The sequence below is a fragment of the Eumetopias jubatus genome, unplaced genomic scaffold (assembly GCF_037043125.1).
Source record: "Eumetopias jubatus isolate StellerSeaLion01/CBP00866 unplaced genomic scaffold, mEumJub1_p1.0 scaffold_3, whole genome shotgun sequence".
Classification (NCBI taxonomy): domain Eukaryota; kingdom Metazoa; phylum Chordata; class Mammalia; order Carnivora; family Otariidae; genus Eumetopias; species Eumetopias jubatus.
In genome coordinates, this window is record NW_028274809.1 from 93,234,157 (window position 1) to 93,257,643 (window position 23,487).

Genomic DNA, 23,487 nt, shown 5'->3' on the forward strand with positions numbered 1-23,487 from the left:
ATTGATACAGTTTTTATTGGCATATTAGAACTTGTTCTTACCTATAAATAATTTTGTAATGCCAGGGGTAATCTGGAGTGGATATTATTGTGACTGACCAAAGTGATTTTCTTCTTTTGAATTAGGTTACAGATTATGCTATTGCCAGACGTATAGTAGACTTGCATTCAAGAATTGAGGATTCCATTGATCGTGTCTATTCCCTTGATGATATCAGGAGGTATCTTCTCTTTGCAAGACAGTTTAAACCCAAGGTAACTTGCCCTTTTGTACTGGAATAGGGCATTGAAGACGGCATTAAAAAGGATTCTGTGGAAATTAACTGAACCTATACTTGTTTGGGGTTTTTTTTTGTTTTTGGGGGGTTTTTTTTTTGTTTTGTTTTTCTGAGGTTTTCTTTTTTTTTGTTAAAGATTTTATTTATTTGAGAGAGAGAGCACATGAGACGGGGGAGGGTCAGAGAGAGAAGCAGACTCCCCGCTGAGCAGGGAGCCCGATGTGGGACTCGATCCAGGGAACTCCAGGATCATGACCTGAGCCGAAGGCAGTCGCTTAACCAACTGAGCCAGCCAGGCGCCCTGAGGTTTTCTTTTTTGAGAACAATGTTTCTTCAGAAAATTGGGAAGAGGAAATTTTCTAAAAATGTGAATAATTTTGGGCGCCTGGGTGGCTCAGATGGTTAATGCGTCTGCCTTCAGCTCAGGTCATGATCCCAGGGTCCTGGGATCCAGTCCCATATCGGGCTCCCTGCTCCTTGGGAGCCTGCTTCTCCCTCCACTTCTCTCTCTCTCTCTCTCTCTCTCTCTCTCTCTCTCTCTCTCTGTCTCTCATGAACACATAAATAAAATCTTTAAAAGAAATAAATAAAAAAATAAAAATGTGAATAATTTTCTTTTACTTGTTGGGTACTAATAAAAAGATTTTTATGGGTGAAGAATTTTGGATAACCAAATAAAATCGGACATATTTTTATTTCAACCATTATTCCTAAGAATCTTAAAATTATATGAGCTCAAATCAGTAGTCTACTGAATGTTCTGGAATCTTTAAGGAAAAATTTGGATTCCTTTAGGTCATTGTGATGAACATGGCTTAATATTTTACAATAATTAATGTAGTTCATTTAATTGAATCTGTACTGGATCCAGGACATTTGTTTTTAAAGTAAACTTCATAATCCATTTGTTTTGTTTAACATTTTCCTAAAATAGAATACCAAAAAAAAAAATTGATTCTGGGTGAGGTTTTTACACTATTGTCTGGCTCAACTTTTGGGAGTTGCCCTTAGATTTTAATTATCTATCACCTTCACTGATTATCCATAATATTGGGATTTGATTCTCATTGTCCTGAAAGAAGCTTAATGAGGCATTTAAAACTAAGGGGTATTGGTCACGTATGTTTAAGGAGGCTTTTGTTCTCTATGACTGTGTACCTGTCCTGTGACCTTGGCAGCCTTCCTTAATGGGCTGAGTTCCTCGCTCTGAAAAACTTGGAGTATTCTTTTTAGTATTCTCACTTGTTGTTATTATTCAACAAATAATAAGGTTTACTGAAATAGCTGGGTGTGTGTGTGTGTGTGTGTGTGTGTGTGTGTGTGTGTGTGTGTAGACCTCTCCTTTTAAGACAGCATAAGTTAATTAACTGAGTTTCAAGAATAGTTTGAGCATTAATTTTTTTAATGAGCTTTGGCATCTTGGGTTTAAAAGGCATTACATCCTATTCCACTGCTTTAGCTTGTTCTATGTCTTTTAGAAATGGCATTTGCAACCCTGCTGTATTCCTGTTGACAAAATTAGTATATGAAATTCATAGGCGTCCTTAGTTTAGTGTTTTTTGTTGGGTTTTTTTTTAAGATTTTATTTAATTAGAGAGAGAGCAGGAGAGCACAGGCAGGGGGAGCAACAGAAGGAGAGGGAGAAGCAGGCGCCCCGCTGAGCAGGGAGCCTGATGTGGGGCTCGATCCCAGGACCTTAGGAACATGACCTAAGCCAAAGGCAGTCCCTTAACCAACTGAGCCACCCAGGCACCCCAGTTTAATTTCTTTTGAAATGCATTTCAGTGTTAATTCTTTGTTGACTACAGAGTTTTGACCCTTACAGTTCCCCAGAGTGTCTCTACCTGGAAGGCTCTTAAACTTAATGTTTAATGCAGCTCCCATCAAGTAGAAAAGCTCTGACTTTGGTGATGTTCTGAAACAGATTTCTAAAGAGTCAGAGGACTTCATTGTGGAACAGTATAAACGTCTCCGCCAGAGGGATGGCTCTGGGGTAACCAAGTCTTCATGGAGGATTACAGTGCGACAACTCGAGAGTATGATCCGTCTCTCTGAAGCAATGGCTCGAATGCACTGCTGTGACGAGGTATCAAAGTCACTTTAACATAACGGGAGGAAAGAGCAATTGATTTGTTGGTTTATAAGCATGTTTTTATCTTTGGTATGACAATTGAGTGCTCATAGGGTACACGATGCTAGGATTTGTCCCTTGAAGGTTGCTGGTAAACATTTATTAAATACAGTTAGATTAATATGATGAAATAATCATGTCATAGATTATAGAGTACATATAGAGGTGAGTTACCATTAAGAGGTAGATGATCCTCCTGAAGTATTGTGAGAAAGTCAGTAGTAGCCTAAAGCTACATCATCACATCACAAGAAGGATGAGTACAATATAGTAAGTTATTTTGAAAGAGACCACATTCACGTAACTTTCATTACAGTATATTGTTGTAATTGTTCCATTTTATTATTAGTTATTGTTAAGCTCTTACTGTACCTAATTGATAAATTAAACTTTATCATAGGTATGTATGAATAGGAAAAAACAGTTTATGTAAGGTTAAGTACTATCTGCAGTTTAGGCATCCACTGGGGGTCTTGGAACATAATCCCTGAGAGTAAGGGGAGATACTGTGTACCACATTTTATTTACCCATTGATCCATCAGTGGACATTTGGGTCACTTCCACCTCTTGGCTGTTGTGAATAATGCTGTGATGAACATGGGAATTTATATGTTTTGGATATTAATCCCTTATTAGATATATAACGTGCAGATACTTTATCCCATTCTGTAGGTTGCCTTTTTTACTCTGTTGATTACCCTGATGCTCAGAAGTTTTTTGGAATTGTATACTGTTTCATTTGTCATTTTTCCTTTTGTTGCCTATGCTTTTGACACCATTCTCAAATCCAATGTCCTGAGGCTTTTTTCCTGTGTTTTCTTAAAAAAGTTTTATAGTTTTAGATCTTCAGTCTATTTTGAGGTAATTTTGTATATGATGTAAGGCAGGGGTCTAACTTCATTCTTTTATATAAGATACCCAGTTTCCACAGTACCATTTGTTGAAGAGACTATGCTTTCCCCAAGGAGTGGTCTTGACACCCTTGTCAAAAATAATTTGACCATATATGTGAGGATTTAAGGATAACCATTACTTTATATAAGCGTTGTCATATAATATGTCCCCCCTTGTGTCTGGTTTCTTTTATACAGCATTAACACTATAAGATATCATCTAGGCTTTGTGTAGCAATAGTTTGCCTGTTTTCATTGCTTTGTAATATTCTGTCAATATATCATAATGATTCACCTCTTCTGTTAATGGATATTTGGAAAGTTTCCAGTTTGGGTTCTAATGGGATATACATGTCTTTTGGTCTGTATGATATATATGTGTGTGTACATTTCTGTTGGGTATACACCTAGAAGTGGAATTGTTGTCATAGGTTGTAGGTGTGTTCAGTTCAGTAAAGACTGCCAAAATGCTTTTCCATAGTGGTTGTATCAATTTATATTCCCACCAGCAGTGAATGAAAGTTGTTTTACATTCTTTCCAGTACTACATATTATTGGTCCTTATAAGCCATTCTGGTGAATTTATGGTGTTAACTCATATTCTATGTGTGTGTGAGAAAACTAAAATGCCACTGTGATTTGGTATGGAGAAAATCTGTGTGGTATATCAAGAACACTGACTTTCTGATTTTCTTCATCTTGATTGGTTTAGGTCCAGCCTAAACATGTGAAGGAAGCTTTCAGGCTACTGAATAAGTCAATCATCCGTGTAGAAACACCTGATGTTAATCTAGATCAAGAAGAAGAGGCCCAGATGGAGGTAGATGAGGGCCCAGATGGCATCAATGGTGAGACAATTGTTTACTGTTCTGGAGTTAGGGACCAAAATGTTCTCTGAGATGTTACGGTAAAAGTGTACTTGTTGATAGTTTTGAAGTCTGTATATCAAAAGGGAAAAAATGGATATTGAATTGTACTATTTACAAAGTAAAATACAATTAAATAGTTAATATAAAATATATATGCTTGAAAGACTGAAAGAAAATATACCAAAATGGCGAGAGTGGACCTAATTCCCCGGCCTTATTTATCATTATTTTGCTTTTGAGTTAAACACATGTTCCAGACAAATACCAGATTTTTAAATTGTGCGTATAATATTGCAAATGAACTTTTAGATCATGAAATCTTTGTATCTGCCATCCTTCCCATTCCTTCCACTTTAGGTTTTTTTGGGTTTTTTGTTTTGAGAGAGAGAGTGTACTCACACAGGAGGGACAACAGGCAGAGAGAATCTTAGGGAGGCTCCACACATGGAGTCCTTCGTGGGGCTCCATTTCACAACCTGAGGTCCTGACTTGAGCCAAAATCAAGAGTCAGACCTTTAACCAACTGAGCCACCCAAGCACCCGCTTCCAAATTAGTTTTTGTCTTCACTAGTAGCATTTACAAATTTGCTTCTAATTTATTTGTAAAATTACTAAATACTGAGTATAACTAAATGTTTATTTAGAAGTTAGTATTAAAATAGAAGTAGTATACTTACAAACATTTGATAGGGGAGTATTGGAGGCACAAAAACAAGATTCAGATGGTTGATATTTTACGTAGGTCATGTTGACAGCCCTGCTCCTGTGAATGGAATCAATGGCCACAGTGAAGACATAAACCAAGATTTGGTTCCTAAAGCCTCCTTAAGGCTGAGCTTCCCCGAGTACTGCCGAATCTCCAACCTTATTGTACTTCACCTCAGAAAGATGGAGGAAGGTAAGGCTGTACCTAGTGTGCGCACATGCTTAGTCATTATGTAAGTTGTATTTGCATAAACCACTTCTGTTGCTAAAGATTCTGTTTTGTCAGAAGAGATAATAAATGTTACACAAGTTCGCTTTGGCAAAGAAAGTCTTTGGGATATCAGTGTAGCTGACAGTCTGGACATTTACCCGTAAGTTCATTGTCAGACAAAGGTCATTTGTTTAATGTCCGTGGCCTATTTTAATGTTTTTGAGAAGCAGAAGTTGGGATCTGATAATATGTAAAGAAGCACTTAGCAAATGTTTATGCAGATGCAAAATCACTGTTCCTTAGAATAGCTTTACTTCAAATGGATGGACTTTAGGTTATTTATATTTCATAGCCAAGTAATTGAACTGAAAGGACCGCATTAGCCCAGGTTATTCTGTACTAAAAATGAAGTAAAATCCTCATTTCTCCATAGGTCTAAAGTGTGATATCTGGACACTAGTACACTTCCTACCTTGACTGATTTACTGTGCTATTCTAACATGCCTATAGTTAACCACAAGGCAGAAGGAAAAATGAAATCAAGGGGTCGAACTTAAACTTTCACATTTGGTGGTTAACCATCAGGTAGTTCTTATTTAAAAGTCCCCAAATGCTGGCTTCCAGACATATTCTCTCATCACAGTGTCCTGTCTGTGATGGAAGAAGAGAACGGTAGAGATTGTCTTAGCTTACTAAAGATTTCAGCCCTGTAGTTTTTCCCCTGTTTCCTTGGAACTGTAGGCCAGGGGGAGGAAGGAGAGAAGGCAGTAAAGAGGCCACTAGGACAGACAGGTTTTAGCCCCACCCTCTTCTCACAGAAAAACATTTGGGAGCTCACATGTTCTTGTGTTCACATTGTATTTCATTTTTCTCTTTATCATGCAACTGAATTTTAAACATGGCAGACCATTAATGGAATAGAGGTATGGTTAGCACCCAGACACTATCTGCATTCCACAGACAAATTCTGCTAGGTCTTCCTTTAAAAAAAAAAAAAAATACTATTCACCCAGTCAAGTAAGTTAAGAATTCTCAGTCTTCAGGTAGACAGCTGTTCTCTAGTCTAGCACAGGAAGCACAACTTTTTTTTTTTAAGATTTTATTTATTTATTTGACAGAGAGATAGCGAGCACAAGTAGGCAGAGCAGGAGGGAGAGGGAGAAGCAGGCTCTCTGCTGAGCAGGGAGCTTGATGCGGGGTTCGATCCCAGGACCCTGGGATCATGACCTGAGCCGAAGGCAGATGCTTAACTGATTGAGCCACCCAGGTGCCCCACAACTTTTTTCTTTTTTTTTAAGATTTTATTTATTTTTGCGAGAGAGAGAGAGCACGAGCACAAGCTGGGGGGAGGGGCAGAGGGTGAACAGGAAGCCCAATGTGGGATCCATCCCAGGACCCTGGGATCATGAGCTGAGCCACCTAGGCTCCCCCCAAAAGGGAGCACAACTTTAAACCAAGAAGGTCACTTACCAAGAACATTTAAATAATGAAGTTTCAGTACACCCATAATAAAACTTTTCAAAGGCATTGTCAGTAAAGCTAGAATTTCCTTATTTTTGATTTTGTATTTTATTAGCAATAGCTAGAGTCAAGACTGAGTAGTTTTATTATACTTTCTGTAGTAGTTGTATTATCCAAGTTCCAACTTTTCTTGTGACTTTAGAGTTCTGCTTTGGACTCTTAAGAAGTAGAAAGTCATTCAGTGTAGATAGACCTTACTGAAATAAATTGGTAATTTTTTATTTCACTTCTTGGTTGATCTCAGATGCATGAAATTTTCCGTGTTCCAAAGAGGAAAAGTTGTGTTTAAGAAGTTTTGTTTGCTGTTGCTAATTTATGCTTTCAGTTGCTATTGGAAAACATTCCCATGGGTGATGAAGCATAGAAGGTAGAGGAAACACCTTCATACTTTGAAATCTTAATAGCTTTAAGAAACTTGTTTCTTATAATCTCTATTTATTAGATTTTTTTTCCTCAGGATAAAGTGAGGCATACTTTAATACAAGTTATAGGACAGGTTATATCAGGCTTACCCTGGAACGCTGCAAATCTTACTTCAGCAGATACACTTTCTGACAGGTTGATGGTTATCTAATCTGTACATTATCTTGTTGTGTATGCAAACCCCGAGGATTGGCAATACAATTTGCTAGAAGGAAAATTTAATCCTTTTGAAATGTATTTTTTGTTGCAGAAGAGGATGAGTCAGCATTAAAGAGGAGTGAGCTTGTTAACTGGTACTTGAAGGAAATCGAATCAGAAATAGATTCCGAAGAGGAACTTATAAATAAAAAGAGAATCATAGAGAAAGTCATTCATCGACTCACCCACTATGTACGTACAGAACTACTCTTGCATGATTATTAATGGGGGAGGGAGTCCATGCCTCATGTTCATTTATTTTGAATTCTTGGGATCTACTTAGAATTATGAATTGTGAAAAAGAATTTACAGCAGTTAATTGACTTCTTTCCTCTGCTGAAACAAGCAGAACCTAAGTTAAATCTGGAAGGGTGGATTTAGGGTCTTACTGTCTGAGTGTTTTTAACCTTTGTTTTCTACTCCCATAACCATAAACCTGTGAGCATTCTGACCCCTGTCTCCTGTTTTCTATGTTTCCTCTTCCCCATATCCTCACTTCCCACATCAGCCAGCCTACATATGGTCTGTCCCAGTGATTACTCTTTTCTTAAACTTTAAGCTGTAATCTGTTTTACTTGATTGGTGAAGCCCCAGCCTTGGTTAAATATAATTCTTGAACTATCCTGCATCCAAGCAGTTAAAAGTATCTGGAGAAAGGCATACCACCACGGGCCATGTCCTACTTTAAATTCATGACAACTAATCTCAAGCGGACCGGTCCGTTGTTTACTACGACTTACCGACCTCACACTGACACTGCCCAGTGCTGTGACTTCTCCCACTCTTACAGACCATTGCAGGCATACTCCTCCCTGCTCACAAAAGTTGGTCATTCTCTGTATTCAGCCTGTCAGTAGCATTTGTCACGATTTCTCCTTCTAAGTCACCATATTTTCCTGGCTCTTCTATCTCTCTGATTATTTCCTCTTAGTCTCTTTTCTCAAGTCTTGTAACTTTTTAAAAGGAGTGCTGTCCTCAGTCCTCAGACCTCTTTTCTATTTACATTGATTACCTGAGTGATCTCATTGGGTTCTATGAGTTTAAACTCATCTACTGATGACTCCCAGATTTAACTCTCACCTCTCCTCTAAACTCCAGATGTCTAGCCAGCTGCCTACTCATGAACTATAGGCATCTCACACTCAGTGTGTTCAAAACAGTTCTTCCCCCGTTCCCATGTACTTACTTGTTCTAAGCCTTCTACCTTAGATTCATCCATGATTCCAATTTCCCCTCATAGCTTCTCCTTTTAGCAGCAAACCCCGTGAGCCCTGCTTTCAGTATGTGTATTCTGTGTTCTGTTCTCCCCACCTTCACATCTTAAGCTCCCATGCATGTCCTTTCACAGGAGCCTCCTAACTGTCCTCCTTTGTACTGGCTCTGTGTCCAGCAGCCAGACAGAACTTCTAACAAGTCAAAATGTTTTAGTGCCCTACCTTCCAGTCCTTCCCTCGTGTTTACAATAAAATCTAGTCTCCATACCATAGCCTACAAAACTTACACAATCAAATCCCTTGTTCACCTCATTGCGTAGGACTCTTCCTGTTGCTACTCAGTGGTGCTGGCCTTGTCACTATTCTGAGATACACCAAACATGAAGACCTTTCACGTGTCTTCCTCCTTTGTCTCTTTACCCAAATCCCCTCTTCCATTCTGATATCTGCTCAAATGTTACCTTCTCAAAGAGGTGGTTCTTGCCTGGCCTGTTGAATAAGAGCCTCCTTGGTATCACTCCCTAACCTGCTTCATGTTACTTTATAGTGCTTATCATTGTTCAGTTTGTCTCATTAGAATGCAAGCACCAAGAGGGCAGGAACTTTGTTTTGTTAACCACTATATCCCCAAGATCTGTAGTGGTGCCTGGCACATAGAGAGGTCAAATATTTGTTGAATGATTGAATATTTCTGTTTAAATGGCCGATTTAGCCGTCCTGCAGTTCACTTTATAGTGTCCACTATATGAATATTATGGGTGTCACATATCAGTGTTGTATCATCTGAAAAGTCATTTACTTGTGGGAGTAGATGTGAGTGTATGATTATAGGTGGTGTCTGTTGGAGGGGGGTGTTGAGAACAATTACTCAGATCGGAATTTAATAAATAATATCTATGAAGATAAAGCTGAATTGGGGTGGTGTGCATTCAGAGGTCTTTCTAGTGGTGGGCAATGTGTTTGTACCAGGCCAAGTCCTTCCCTCCCTAGTGTCTCCTGGGATCAGTGTAAGATAAAATGACCCACACAGGAAATCCACATTGGGACACCTGGTGATATTAGCTGATCTGAACTGGGGCTGCCTTTTTAAGTTTCCACCGCCTGAGCTAGCTCACTACAAAAGAATAGAGAAATTATACTGTACTTATAAGGTGTTCTCCCTGTGAGGGTGTGTTAGGACATAAAGTGAGCTCTTGAAAGTGTTCAGTCCCTCTTAGTGACAATGGTGCTCATACTTTGGCACATTTCTGCCTTCTTTGGGTCAAATCACTGTTTCCTGAGTACTCTATGAGCTTGGCTGGAAGTCCCTTTCCTTTGTGGGTTAGTCTTGTTTTTTTAAAGAACACACATGCCCTGGGGGGCGGAGGGGGGGGCAAAGGGAGAAGGAGAGTGAGAATCTTAAACAGACTCCATGCCTGATGCGGGGGTTTGATGTCACAACTCTAACATCATGACCTAAGCTGAAATTAAGAGTCGGATGCCTAAGCAACTGAACCACCCAGGTGCCCTTCATTTGTTTGGTTATTTTAGAATGAATTACAGGTACATGTGGCATGCTCTACCTTTTTTTATTAGCTCATAGCTCAAGAGTGAAAATTTTTCCATGTTGATTATCTTTAGATTCTACTTCTAACTGAATTATGAATGGATGGTATATGAAAGAGTTTAGTGACCAGTAATTAGAAATTAACATAGGGGAGCCTGGGTGGCTCAGTTGGTTAAGCAACTGCCTTCGGCTCAGGTCATGATCCTGGAGTCCTGGGATCGAGTCCTGCGTCGGGTTCCCTGCTCAGCGGGGAGTCTGCTTCTCCCTCTGACTCCCCCCTCTTGTGCTTTCTCTCTATCTCATTCTCTCTCTCAAATAAATAAATAAATAAAATCTTAAAAAAAAAAAAAGAAATTAACATAAGTGAAAGTAGAACACTTTTATCAGCGATTAACAGAATGATAAGCATATTTATCATTCAATTTTACACAGTTGCATAATCTTAAAATTCATGCATCATATTTTTTTTTTAAGATTTTGTTTATTTATTTGACAGAGCACAAGCAGGGGGAGAAGCAGAGGGAGAGGGAGAAGCAGGCTCCCCGCTGAGCAAGGAGCCCGATGTGGGGCTCTATCCCAGGACCCTGGGATCATGACCTGAGCTGAAGGCAGACATTTAACTGACTGAACCACCCAGGCACCCCATCTTATCTTTTTTGAAATTATATTTATAGGCTGTAGTATGCCAGAAAACCTTACTGAAATCACAATGTTGTTGAGCTCATCTATGTATTTTGTAATTTTTCAAGAGGTGTATGGTATGAAAAGGTCTGTATCCTAGTGGGAAAGGAGTTTAACAGAACCTTGGTAAAGATTTTAAGGGATAGTCCTTTGTCTAAGTCCTTCTGAAGGGGAAATGGAAGAGAATGCTAATAGCACACACTCAGAGGGTCAAGTTCTATGGATGGGGGCATTTTTACAATACCGCTGGAGACTTGAGGACAAATGTTTGTGTTCACAGGATCATGTTCTAATTGAGCTCACCCAAGCTGGATTGAAAGGCTCCACAGAAGGAAGTGAGAGCTATGAAGAAGACCCCTACTTGGTAGTTAACCCTAATTACTTGCTGGAAGATTGAGATACTGAAAGTAACTAACTGAGAGACTCTGGCCCCTGCGTCCTGGCCTGGAGTCCGGATGTAGCTCTACTAGCAAGAGAAATGTTTCTGGGAGCAAGGCTTCAGGAAAATTTATTTTGAGGAATAAGAACCTAGTTGGTGTCCTGTATGTCACATTCCTGTAATACACTTTTGTATTAACATAAGCTATGTTTCTAGTCTAGATGAAGTTGGAACCCAGTGTTTGGTCTCTGTAACCAAGACCTTGTTTTCACATATATAGGAAAAGGTGCAGTTCTTTTATGGTATGTGAATAACTTTTTATAATAGCCAACGACTGCTTTTCTTCATCAAAATAAAATAATGTGTTCTTCATTTGTCTATTGGATTTATTTCCTCCCTTCTCTAATTACTGCGCAGTTGACCCTTGAATAACATGGAGGTTCGGGGCACCAGATCCCCCAGTCAAAAATCTGTGTATTAATTTTGACTTCCCAAAAACTTAACTAATGGCCTACTGTTGACTGGAAGCCTTACTGATAATATAAAGAGTTGATTAACACATATTTTGTATGTTATATGTATTATATATTGTATTTTTTTAAGATTTTATTTATTTGGCAGAGACACAGCGAGAGAGGGAACACAAACAGGGGGAGTGGGAGAGGGAGAAGTGGGCTCCCCGCTGAGCAGGGAGCCCGATGCGGGGCTCGATCCCAGGACCCTGGGATCATGACCTGAGCTGAAGGCAGACGCTTAACAACTGAGCCACCCGGGCACCCATATTGTATTCTTAAAGTAATACTTTTTCTTAATTTTTTCAGTATTTCCAGGCTATAAGTCTTGTCTACAAGTTTTTTCAAATTGTTGCAAATCTCTAAAAAATTTTCCAATATATTTATTGGAAAAAATCCATGTATAAATGGACCCACACAGGGGCGCCTGGGTGGCTCAAGTCATTAAGCTTCTGCCTTCAGCTCAGGTCGTGATCCCAGGGTCCTGGGATCGAGCCCCACATCGGGCTCCCTGCTCTGCAGGAAGCCTGCTTCTCCCTCTCCCACTCCCCCTCCTTGTGTTCCCTGTCTCGCTGTGTCTTGCTCTGTCAAATAAATAAATAAATAAAACCTTAAAAAAAAAAATGGACCCACACAGTTCAAACTTAAATTATTTGGGGTGGGGGGCAGCTGTACTCACAAACATGAGTCTTTCCCTTTTTGTTTAGTCGGTAGGTGGGTGGAAGTGTATACCATTATAAGCCTCTTAAGATTAGGTTCCTGTGAGGAGTCCTTAGAATTAGTATGACGGATAAGGGGCTTTGGAGATTACTTTCCAAGGTTTAGTCCAGTTCTGTGTTTTATTTTTTCAGACAGTTTATAAAAATTAAACGTTTATTGTACTTTTTTCATTAGTATGTTCATGATGTAGCAGTTCTCATTGTTGCACCTTTTAACAACAGATGGCATTTGGGGCCCTGCAGGACCAGTTAGGGAATGTTTATATGTTGTATATGAGTTCACTCTCCAATGGCTTGAAAACAGTAGGGTGAGGAGGACTTGGGAATGGATAGAGAAATTGCACAGTTAGCAGATACAGATTAAAAACTCCTCTGTCAAAGGTATGTTCCTAATTAATGAAGGTAGAAGCTGTTGGGAAGAGGAAACCAGGGTTTAAGATACCAAACTTCCTGTTGAGGCAGTTAGGAGATGCTAGCATAAGGCACAAATAACAGGCAGGATATTCAGTAACAGGCTAGTGAAAACTCGGGACAGCAAGAAAGAGCCCCTCTCTGCACTGACTTCCAACATGATGAAATGAGATGGGGAGGTCCTGAAAGAAACAGCCTGACAAATTTGAACTTTAATTTGATCAAATATTTACCTAAAGGGAAATTTGAAGCATAGGAAAGATGAGTTTTTTGGTGAATACTCTTCCCAATTTTGCCATTAGAGTGGGGGCTTCCAGAGCAAGGTGAGGTCATTACTATAAATAAAGCCCCAGTTTTTGCATGTCTGAGTAAGTGTGCTTATATTTCCACACACCTTTCTCCTGTACAAGTTACTTGTCAAGGAGGTGAAGTGGCTAATGGATGATGGAGCATGTATAAGATCCTTATGGAGAAATTAGACACGTGTTTAGTAAATGGATAGATGTAACATGTTTCTGAATGGGAAGACTTGAATGTTTTAATTGATCTACAATGTATTTCCAACAAAATCCCCACAGGTATCCATCAGTAAAGAAATGACTACATAAATTGTGGTACAACTGTACTGTAGGATATACAAACAAAAATAGAGTAAACCTACATGTTTGAAATGGAAATACCTCTAGGACACATGGAAAAAAAATGCAAATATAGCCATAGGAGTACCTAAATATATAAAGCAAGTATTAACACACCTAAAGGGAGAAATAGGTAGCAATACAATAATAGTGGGAGACTTCAGTACCCATTTTGATCAATGAATAGATAATCCAGACAAAATACTAATAAGGAAACATTGATTTAAATGACCTATTAGACCAGATGGACTTAATGGGCATATATAGGATAGTCCGTCCAAAAGTAACAACACACCTTCTTAAGCACACAGGGAACATTCTCCAGGGCAGATCATGTTATGCAACAAAATAAGTCAATAAACTGAAGAAGATTGAAATCATTAAGCATCTTTTCTGACCATAATCTAGTGTGAAACTAGAAATCAGTTACAGAGGAAAATGGGGGCACCTGGGTGGCTCAGTCTGTTAAGCATCTGCCTTCAGCTCAGGTTGTGATCCCAGGGTCCTGGGATTGAGTCCCGGGCTCCCTGTTCCACAGGGAATCTGCTGCTCCCTCTGCCCCTCCTCCCACTTGCTCTCAATGTCTCTCTCTCTCTCAAGTAAAACCTTAAAAAAAAAAAAAAAAAAAAAACTAGAAAATCAACAAGTATGTGGAGATTAAACATGCTACCAAACAACCAATTTCAAAGAAGAAATAAAAATACCTGAGACAAATGAAAATGGAAATACAACATACAAAAATTTATGGAATGCAGCAAAAGCAGTTCAAAGAGGGAACTTATTTTTTTTTATTGATTTAAGTAATCTCTAAACCTAACATGGGGCTCAAATTCATGACCCCATAATCAAAATAGTATGATATTGGCCTAAAAACAGACACATAGGTGAACGGAACAAAATAGCCCAGAAATAAACCCACGCATATATGGTATAACATGAAGCTAGCTATCCCCTCTAAGCAGAAAAATGAGAAATCAGTAAGGAGATAATATTTTCATCTTTCAAAGTGTGAAAAATGTGAAGTTTTATAACAGGTGTTAGCAAAGTAGAGATTTAGGCATCCTTCTAACGTTAGGTAGGATTTAAATTTGAAGAAGCCTGTTTTGGAAGACTATTTGGATTTCAATCAAAATTCTAATGTGTATAACATTGAGTCTAGAACTTAATTTCTAAGACTCTGTCTTAAAGAAATGGTCATACATCTAGACAAAGATGTATAGATATAGATATTCATTTGCAACACATTAAAATTAGGAATCAACCAGTGTTCTATATGCTAGAGATTCAATTAGGGTACACCCTTATGTGGAATGCTATGCATCTGTTAAAAATAAGTGGTTCTATATATTCTGATATAGACAGAGTTCCAGGAGCTGTTAAGTGGAAAAAAAGAAACCTGAGGAACAATACATAAGGCATAATCCCATATATGTTAAATTATATGTTTAAAATGTTATACATTTACATATGTTTGCATTTGTATATATTTCGTAATAGTTTTCATTGAGTTGCATTGTTCTAAACATGCTAAAGAATGATCTCATTTCATTCTCACAACTTATCTATTCACCATTGTTACCAATGAGGAAACAGAGGCACGGAGAAATTAACTTTCACCAGGTAAGATTTAAACCCAAGCATTTTGACTCCTGAATAATCATTAAACCACAGAAAGAAAGAAAACTGGAAGGAAGCACAGTGTTGAGAGTGCTTACCTGAGGAAGGCAAGGGGGCCTGGGGAAGGGGAATTTGCAGGTTTTTCATGTATGTTTCTATATTTGAATCTTTTACACAATGTGTTCATCATTTACTTATATATATTTCTTTATGTTTTATAATTTTTAAAAAGATTTTCTGTATTTATTTTAGAGAGAGCAGGGGGAAGGGCGGAGGGAGAGGGAGAGAATCTCAAGCGGACTCCGTGATGAGTGCAGAGCCTGTTGGAGGGCTCGATCCCAGGACCCCGAGATCATGACCTGAGCCAAAACCAAGAGTCCAACACTTGACCAACTGAGCCACCCAGGCGCCCCTACTTACATATTTTTCAGGGGGGAGAAAGACTTGACAAAGGACTCACCTTTGTCCTATTATGTAAACAAATTTTAAAATAATTCAAAATTCAGGGAAAAACGTGGACTACTTTTCCCCTTCATACATTTTCCAGGCTCATCTGCTTAAATTGTGTGAGATGTTTGAGGTTTTTGTGTTATCTCTATGGTCTTTAAATTTTTGATATTACGCTGGTAAGCCGTGCACTGATTTCATTGCCATAGATAACCCAGTTAAATATTAAGTGTTAATAATCCCTTAGCATTTTACAACCTAGCTATTGTTATAAAAGTAAGGATTCCACATACTTCCTAACAGGTCCTTGAAAATGGAGCTGGCTTGGAATTCAGTGTTTATTGTCCTCCTAAGCTTTTCATCCTGGGGGTTAGATTGGGAATCTGATACAAACTTCATTTCAGCTGCTGGTCCTCTCACCAATGACCTGATGTACAACCTGGGTGGTCCACCGGGAACCCAGGGTTCTAACTTTGTAGCAGAGGACAAAAGCGTTTATGTTTGTCAACAACCACTGCCTTCTTCCCTGCCGGAGTACTTCAGTCGTGTTCATGCCAGTGAGATCACCCATTATAAAGTATTTCTGCCATGGGCACAACTTCTCCCAGCAGGAAGTTCCGAGAACCCAGACAGCAAGACAGTGCAGTGCTACCGGCGATTCCTTGAGATCCTCAAGATGGCGAAGCTTCAGCCCCTGGTCGTTCTGCATCACCGGACCCTCCCTGCCAGCACCATCCTGAGAAGTGCAGTCTTTGCTGATCTCTTTGCGGACTATGCCACATTCGCCTTCCACTCCTTTGGGGAGCTGGTTGAGATCTGGTTCACGTTTAGTGACTTGGAGGAGGTGATAAAAGAGCTTCCCCAACAGGAATCAAGATCTTCACGTCTCCAGACCCTCACTGATGCCCACAGAAAAGCCTATGAGATTTACCATGAAAAATATGCTTCTCGAGGTAAGTGCACACCACCCTGAGGGCTGACCCACTGGCCGTCTTCGTCACCCACCTTCCCCTACCATCCTTACAGCAGGACTTCGCATTTCTTCCCACTCCCCTTCAATAATCTTGTCATGTGTATTCATTAGTGAGAAAATAACATCGTACTGAAAACTTCCCAATGGAGAGGGGCACAGGTGGCTCATATTGCAGAGTGCCAAGCATTTCCTTTGAAAATCTCTTTTCAGCACTCCTTCCCCAAGTCTGTGCTGCCACGGAGTATCTTTCTGCCCTTCCTTCTCCAGTCCTGCCTCCAACTCTCCAAGGCTTCAAGATTGCCCATCCTCCCTCAGTCTCCCCTTTCTCTCCTGCAAAGCAAGTTATGTATTCTAGCTGAAGTTTTCATTCCAGCAAAGAAGACAGATAAAATAGGGGTATACTGATAGGTAGTGAGAAGAGCGTAATTGCAATTGTCCATATTCCTGCTTCAAAGCTAATTTTGATTCAGGTTCTGATTCAGTAGGTTTGGGCAGTATGTATATTTGTATACATAGTATGTAACATATATGCCATACTTATATATCCTACTGTTTAAACGTAAGATATTTTATGAGTATATTCTCATTTTATTAAAAATTCATTGAAAGAGAGCATGATTTTTTAAAGATTTTATTTATTTATTTATTTATTTATTTGTCAGAGAGAGAGCACAAGCAGATGGGGAGAGGCAGAGGGAGAGGGAGAAGCAGGCTCTCCGCTGAGAGAGCCCGATGTGGGACTCCATCCCAGGACCCCGGGATCATGACCTGAGCTGAAGGCAGATGCTTAACCGGCTGAGCCACCCAGGTGTCCCGAGAGCATGATTTTCAATGGTCTCACAGATTCTCATCATATAAAGGGATCAGAGTTTTAAATATTTCTCTCATGAGGCTCCAGGGTAGCTCAGTTGGTTAAGCTCAGGTCATGATCCCAGAGTCCTGGGATCGAGCCCCGAGTCGGCCTCCCTGCTCATTGGGGAGCCTGCTTCTCCCTCTCCTCTCTGCTTGTGCTCTCTCTGGCTATCTCTATCTCTTGCTCTCAGAGAAATAAATAAAATCCTTTAAAATATAAATAAAATAATATATATAAATGAGAGAAATATTTATTTATTTAAAGATTTTATTTATTTATTTATTTGAGAGAGAATGAGAGGGGGGAAGGTCAGAGGGAGAAGCAGACTCCCTGCTCATGGGGAAACCAATGGCTCCATCCCAGGGCTCCAGGATCATGACCTAAGCCAAAGGCAGAGGCTTAACCAAATGAGACACCCAGGTGCCCCATATATATTACTTTATACATAAGTTTATTTAATTTTCACCATTATGAATTACACTGCAATGAATGTTCCTATATATAAACCTTTGCCTACCTTCTGATGAATTCTTTCTGATTCTTGGAATTGAAATTACTAGGTCAAAAAAATGCATTCTTTAAGACTTTAAAGCATGTTGCTAAATTATATTCCAGAAAAGTTTTAATAGTGTATACCAACAGTTTTTTTAAAAAGATTTTATTTATTTGAGAGAGAGAAAAACACAGCATGAGAGGGGAGAGGGTTAGAGGGAGAAGCAGTCTCCCCACTCAGCTGGGAGCCCATGTGGGGAGCCTGACGTGGGACTTGACATGGGACTTGACATGGGACTCGACGTGGGACCCAATCCCAGGACCCTGGGATCATGACCTGAGCCCAAGGCAGTTGCCCAACCAACTGAGCCACCCAGGCGCCCCAGTGTATACCAACAGTTTTAAAACTGCTCTGACCCGACTCAGCCTGTCTTCAATGATGTAATCATTATTGGTAATTTGACAGCTGAAAACTCTCATCTCCTTATATGCTTCATTTGCATGTATTTGATTATAAAGAGATCAAACATTTTTTCTATGTTAAAAACGAAAGCAGGGCAAGGGAAGAAAGTGTGAGTATGGACAGGGCCATTTCAGACGGGTGTGTCGGGAAGATTGTCCTCAGAAAGGACAGCAAGGGAGGGAGCTAGCAAATGGATTGGAGAAGAGGATTCCAGGTGGAGAGAAAAGCCCCTGCGGGGGGACAGCAACTAGCCCAGCAGTCACTTCAGTGAGCTGGGAGTAGAGGGTGGGAGATGAGGAGAGGTTGAATTTGAAACTGGATTCTTTGGAAACAAGAACCCTCCTTGGAGAGGGTGAGCAAGTAAATGTTTGTTGGCTATAATTCTACTGAAGAAGCACTGGGTAAATGAACTTTGAAAGAAGGCAAGACTGAACTTGGTTCATCTCAAACAAAGGAAAATCTATCTTGTTTTGAAGACAGACTCCATAGACTTATTTTGATTATAAAACTATATAAACATGTTTATTAAAATGTTTGCAGATTCCATTTTTAATCTTCATCAGGTTACTAAAGACTTTTTTAAGCTCATATTTTCCTTTTCTTCTGCTGCTCATTCCTCCCATCCTTCATTTTGTGTTTCATCAATATCATTAGATTTTCTACCCCAATATAATGCAGGACACAAAATAAATTCTTTTTCCAGTCTCCTTCCTATTCCCAAAGGTGGTTTTCTTCTTTCTCTTATTCTCCTCTCCCTTTTTAGTCCAATCCCATAGCCTTTTGTTCTTTTTAAAATATATCACCTAATATACACAAAAAAGTTGTATAAAATATATTGGTTAAAAGCAAAATACTATAAAAAATTACTGAACTGCTTTTTTAAAAAAAAGCAAAATACTATAATAAATACCCAGCGAGTGACTTCTCAATCCAACAATTAAAATAGAATACCACCTCAGATCAACTAGGATGGCTGTAATAGAAACAAAACATACAAAAACAAGTGTTGGCAATGACGTAGAGAATTTGGAACCCACAACACTGGTGGGAATGAATGATGGTGCAGCTGTTTTGGAAAACAGTCTGGCAGTTTGTCAAACAGATAAACTTTAGAGTTACCCTATGACTCAATGATTCATCTCTTAGGTGTATCTCCAAGAGCAATGAAAATAAATGTCCGGGAGAAAACTTATCACAAACATTCATAACAGCATTTTTCATAATAACTCAAAGTGGAAACAACCTAATGTCCCTCAACTGATGGATAAACAACATGTGGTGTATACATAAAATGGAATATTAATTACCCAAAAAGGAATGATACGTGCCACAAAACAGATGCACCTTGAAGACATTAAGCTAAGTGAAAGCAGCTCATCAGAAAAGACCACAAATTATATGATTTCATTTATATTAAATCTCCAGACTAGGCATAGAGACACTATAGTAGATTAGCAATGTCTAGGGCTAGAAGAAAGAACAGGAAGTGACTGCTAACGGATAAGAAATTTTGGTTTTGGTGATGAAACTGTTTTAGAATTAGTGGATATGATTGCATAGCTTCGTGACTATACTAAAAACCACTGAACTGTATAAAGATTTCATTTTTAAGTAGTCTCTGTACCCAACATGGGGCTCCACCTATCATCCTACTATCCCTGTTCCCCTCTCTCACCTCAGCCCTAAACAACCACGAATTAGCTTCCTGTCTCTATAGATTTCCCTGTTCTGAACATTTCATATGAATGGAATAATATAATATGTGGTCTTTTGTGACTACCTCTATTGGGATTTGTCAGATATTTCTCTCATGGATAGGCTGAGATTATGAGTTTTAGGAAAGAAGATTACAGAATAAAGTGCTATTTTCATCATATCATATCAAGGGCACATACTATCAACATGATTTATACTGTTGAAGTTGACCCTGATCACCTAATTGAGATTGTATTTGTCAGGTATCTCTAGGGTAAAGTTACTCTTTTTTCCTCCTTTCCAAACTGCACTCTTTAGAAAGAAGTCACCATACACAGCTTACACTTAATGATGGGGGAGTTATGCTCCTTCATTTTTTTTTTTTTAAGTACGGTCCATGCCTAATGTGGGGCTTAAATTCACAATTCTGAGATCAAGAGTTGGATGCTCTGGGTGCCTGGGTGGCTCAGATCGTTAAGCATCTGCCTTCGGCTCAGGTCATGATCTCAGAGTCCTGGGATTGAGCCCCACTTTGGGCTCCCAGCTCAGCGGGGAGTTTGCTTCTCCCTCTTCCTCTGCTTCCCCATTTCCCTCTGCCTCTCCTGCTTGTGCTCTCTCCCTCAAATGAATAAATAAAATCTTTAAAAAAAAGAGTTTAAAAAAAAGAGTTGGATGCTCTACTAAGCCAGCCAGACGCCCCGAGTTATGCTCCCTCTAACAAGTAGTTTTTTAAAGTTATTTTCTAGGGGTACCTGGGTGGCTCAGTCAGTAAAGCATCTGCCTTCAGCTCAGGTCATGATCCCGGCATCCTGGGACCGAGCCCTGCATCAGGCTCCTTGCTCAGCAGGGAGTCTGCTTACCCCTCTCCCTCTGCCTCTGCTCATCTCTCTCTTTCTCTCTCTCTTCCAAATAAATAAAATCTTTTTTAAAACTAAAACCTAACCAAGGAGGCAAAAGACTTGTACACTGAAACTTTAAAACATTGCTAAAAGAAGGTAAAGAAAACAAAAATCAATGGAAAGACATCCTTTGTTCATGGATTGGAAGACTTAATATTGTTGTGATTTCAGTACTACCCAAAGCAATCTACAGATTCAAAAAAATCCCTATCAAAATCCTAGTGACAGTTTTTGCAAAAATAGAAAAATCCATCCTTAAATATGTATGGAATCTCAAAGGACCTCAAATAGCCAAAACAATCTTTTTTTTTTTTAAAGATTTTATTTATTTATTTGTGAGAGAGAGAATGAGAGACAGAGAGCATGAGAGGGAAGAGGGTCAGAGGGAGAGGCAGACCCCCTGCTGAGCAGGGAGCCCGATGTGGGACTCGATCCCAGGACTCCAGGATCATGACCTGAGCCGAAGGCAGTCGCTTAACCAACTGAGCCACCCAGGCGCCCTAGCCAAAACAATCTTGAAGAAGAACAAAGTAGGGGCACCTGGGTGGCTCAGTTGGTTAAGCAACTGCCTTCGGCTCAGGTCATGATTCTAGAGTCCCGGGATCGAGTCCCACATCGGACTCCCTGCTCAGCAGGGAGTCTGCTTCTTCCTCTGACCCTCCCCCCTCTCATGCTCTCTCTCTCCCTCATTCTCTCTCTCAATAAATAAAAAAAAATCTTTAAAAGAAAAGAAAAGAAAAAGAACAAAGTTGGAAGACTCACATTTCCTGATTTAAAAACTTACTACAAAGCTACAATAATCAAAATAGTGTGGTACTAGCATAAGGACAGACATATATACCAATGGACTAAAACAGCCCACAAATAAACCCTTGCCTATATGGTCAAATAATTTTCTACAAAAGTGCAAAGACTGAACTTTCAGTGGGGAAAAGAGAGTCTTTTCAACAAGTGTTCCTGGGAAAACTGAACATCCACATCAAAGGAACAAAGTTGGACCCTAACCTTGTACTACATGCAAAAATCAACTCAATCATTAAGAATGCTCAACCATTATGGAAAGCAAATCAAAACCACAATGAGATATCCCTTCACATCCATAAGAATAGCTATTATTTGGGGCGCCTGGGTGGCTCAGTCATTAATTGTCTGCCTTCAGCTCAGGTCATGATCCCAGAGTCCTGGGATCGAGCCCCGCATTGGGCTCCCTGCTCCACAGGAAGCCTGCTTCTCCCTCTCCCACTCCCCCTGCTTGTGTTCCCTCTCTTGCTGTGTCTCCCTCTGTCGAATAAATAAATAAAATCTTTAAAAAAAAAGAATAGCTATTATTTTAGAAAGCAGAAAATCACAGGTGTTGGTGAAGATATAGAGAAATTGTAATCTTTATACATTCCTGACAGGAGTGTGAAATGATGTAGCCTGTATGGAAAAAGAATATAGCAGTTCCTCAAGAAATTAAACATAAAATTACCATATCATCTAGCACTTGTGGGAACAGACACAAAAGAACTGAAAGCAGGGACTTAAACAGGTATTTATACACCTATCTTCATAGCAGTGTTATTTATATAGCTGAAAGTTCGAAATAACCCAAATGCCCATGGATGGATGAGTGGATAAACAAAATGTGCTATTTACATACAATGGAATATTATTCGATCTTAAAAAGAAATGAAATTCTGACACATACCATAACATGGATGAAACTTGAAGACATTATGCTAAGTGAAATAAGCCAGTAACAGAAGGACAATTATTGTAGGATTCCACATACACAATGGACCTACAATAATCAAATTCACAGAGACAGGAAGTAGAATAGTGGTTACCAGGGACAAGGAAATGGGGAGTTACCTGTTCAATGAATACAGAGGTTTAGTTTGAGACGTTGGAAAAGTTTTGAAGATGGATGGTGGTGATGGTTGCACAACAAAGTGAATGTACTTAATGCCACTGAAATGTACACTTAAAAAATTTAATGGTGGGACACCTGGGTGGCTCAGTCAGTTGAGCTTCTGGCTTGATTTCAGCTCAGGTTGTGATCTCGGGGTCGTGGGATCGAGCATTTTGTCGCGCTGCACACTCAGCACGGAGTCGGCTTGGCCCTATCCCTCTGCTCCTCCCCATGCTTGAGCTCTCACTTTCTCTATCAAATAAGTAAAATCTTAAAAAAAAAAATTAATGGTAGGAGTGCCTGGGTGGCTCAGTCGGTTAAGCATCTGTCTTCGGCTCAGGTCATGATCCCAGGGTGCTGGGATCGAGCCCCATGTCGGGCTCTCTACTCAGCAGGGAGTCTGCTTCTCCCTCTCACTTTCCCTCTGTTCTCTCTCTCTCAAATAAATAAAATCTTTAAAAAAAAAAAGAAAGAAAACAAAATATGTCTTTCATTTATTTCATGATATCCCTGTAAGGCATAGTTTTGAGTAATCTGCCTTTTGCAGCATTTTAAGAAGTATAGTTTATGCTTGTACTGGGAAAAGTTTGGCAACCATGGTGGGGAAGTTTGATTATTTTGTGTAAGAATTTCTGGAACTTCAGGGGTATTTGTTCACTCTAATTCTAAAAGCAGCTTGCAGAGTCAAATAGAAATGCTTTCTGAGTTCATTCTGCTTAGGGATTAACTGTACTCTTGTTTCATTTTATTAGTCTAGAGATGACACTAAATTGTACATCTTAAAATGTTAAGCACAAGCTGTATGTTCCATGTGTGCTGACGTGA

The 23,487-nt window shown here is 39.5% G+C and overlaps 2 protein-coding genes across 3 annotated transcripts in view; both read left to right on the plus strand.

The window, feature by feature from the left end:
* The window catches only part of MCM6 (minichromosome maintenance complex component 6), a 33,291-nt gene extending 21,870 nt beyond the window's left edge, over window positions 1-11,421 (plus strand). Inside the window, exons 12-17 of the mRNA XM_028101334.1 lie at window positions 126-254; window positions 2,202-2,363; window positions 4,015-4,150; window positions 4,914-5,069; window positions 7,282-7,421; window positions 10,951-11,421. Coding sequence (XP_027957135.1) covers window positions 126-254; window positions 2,202-2,363; window positions 4,015-4,150; window positions 4,914-5,069; window positions 7,282-7,421; window positions 10,951-11,067 — 840 coding nt within the window. The 3' untranslated portion in view covers window positions 11,068-11,421. The remainder of the gene's footprint in view (window positions 1-125; window positions 255-2,201; window positions 2,364-4,014; window positions 4,151-4,913; window positions 5,070-7,281; window positions 7,422-10,950) is intronic.
* A 4,285-nt stretch (window positions 11,422-15,706) lies between these two features.
* The window catches only part of LCT (lactase), a 47,329-nt gene continuing 39,548 nt past the window's right edge, over window positions 15,707-23,487 (plus strand). For both annotated transcript variants that reach the window (XM_028101371.2, XM_088021733.1), the window contains exon 1: window positions 15,707-16,346. In XM_028101371.2, the coding sequence (XP_027957172.1) occupies window positions 15,707-16,346 (640 nt within the window). The remainder of the gene's footprint in view (window positions 16,347-23,487) is intronic.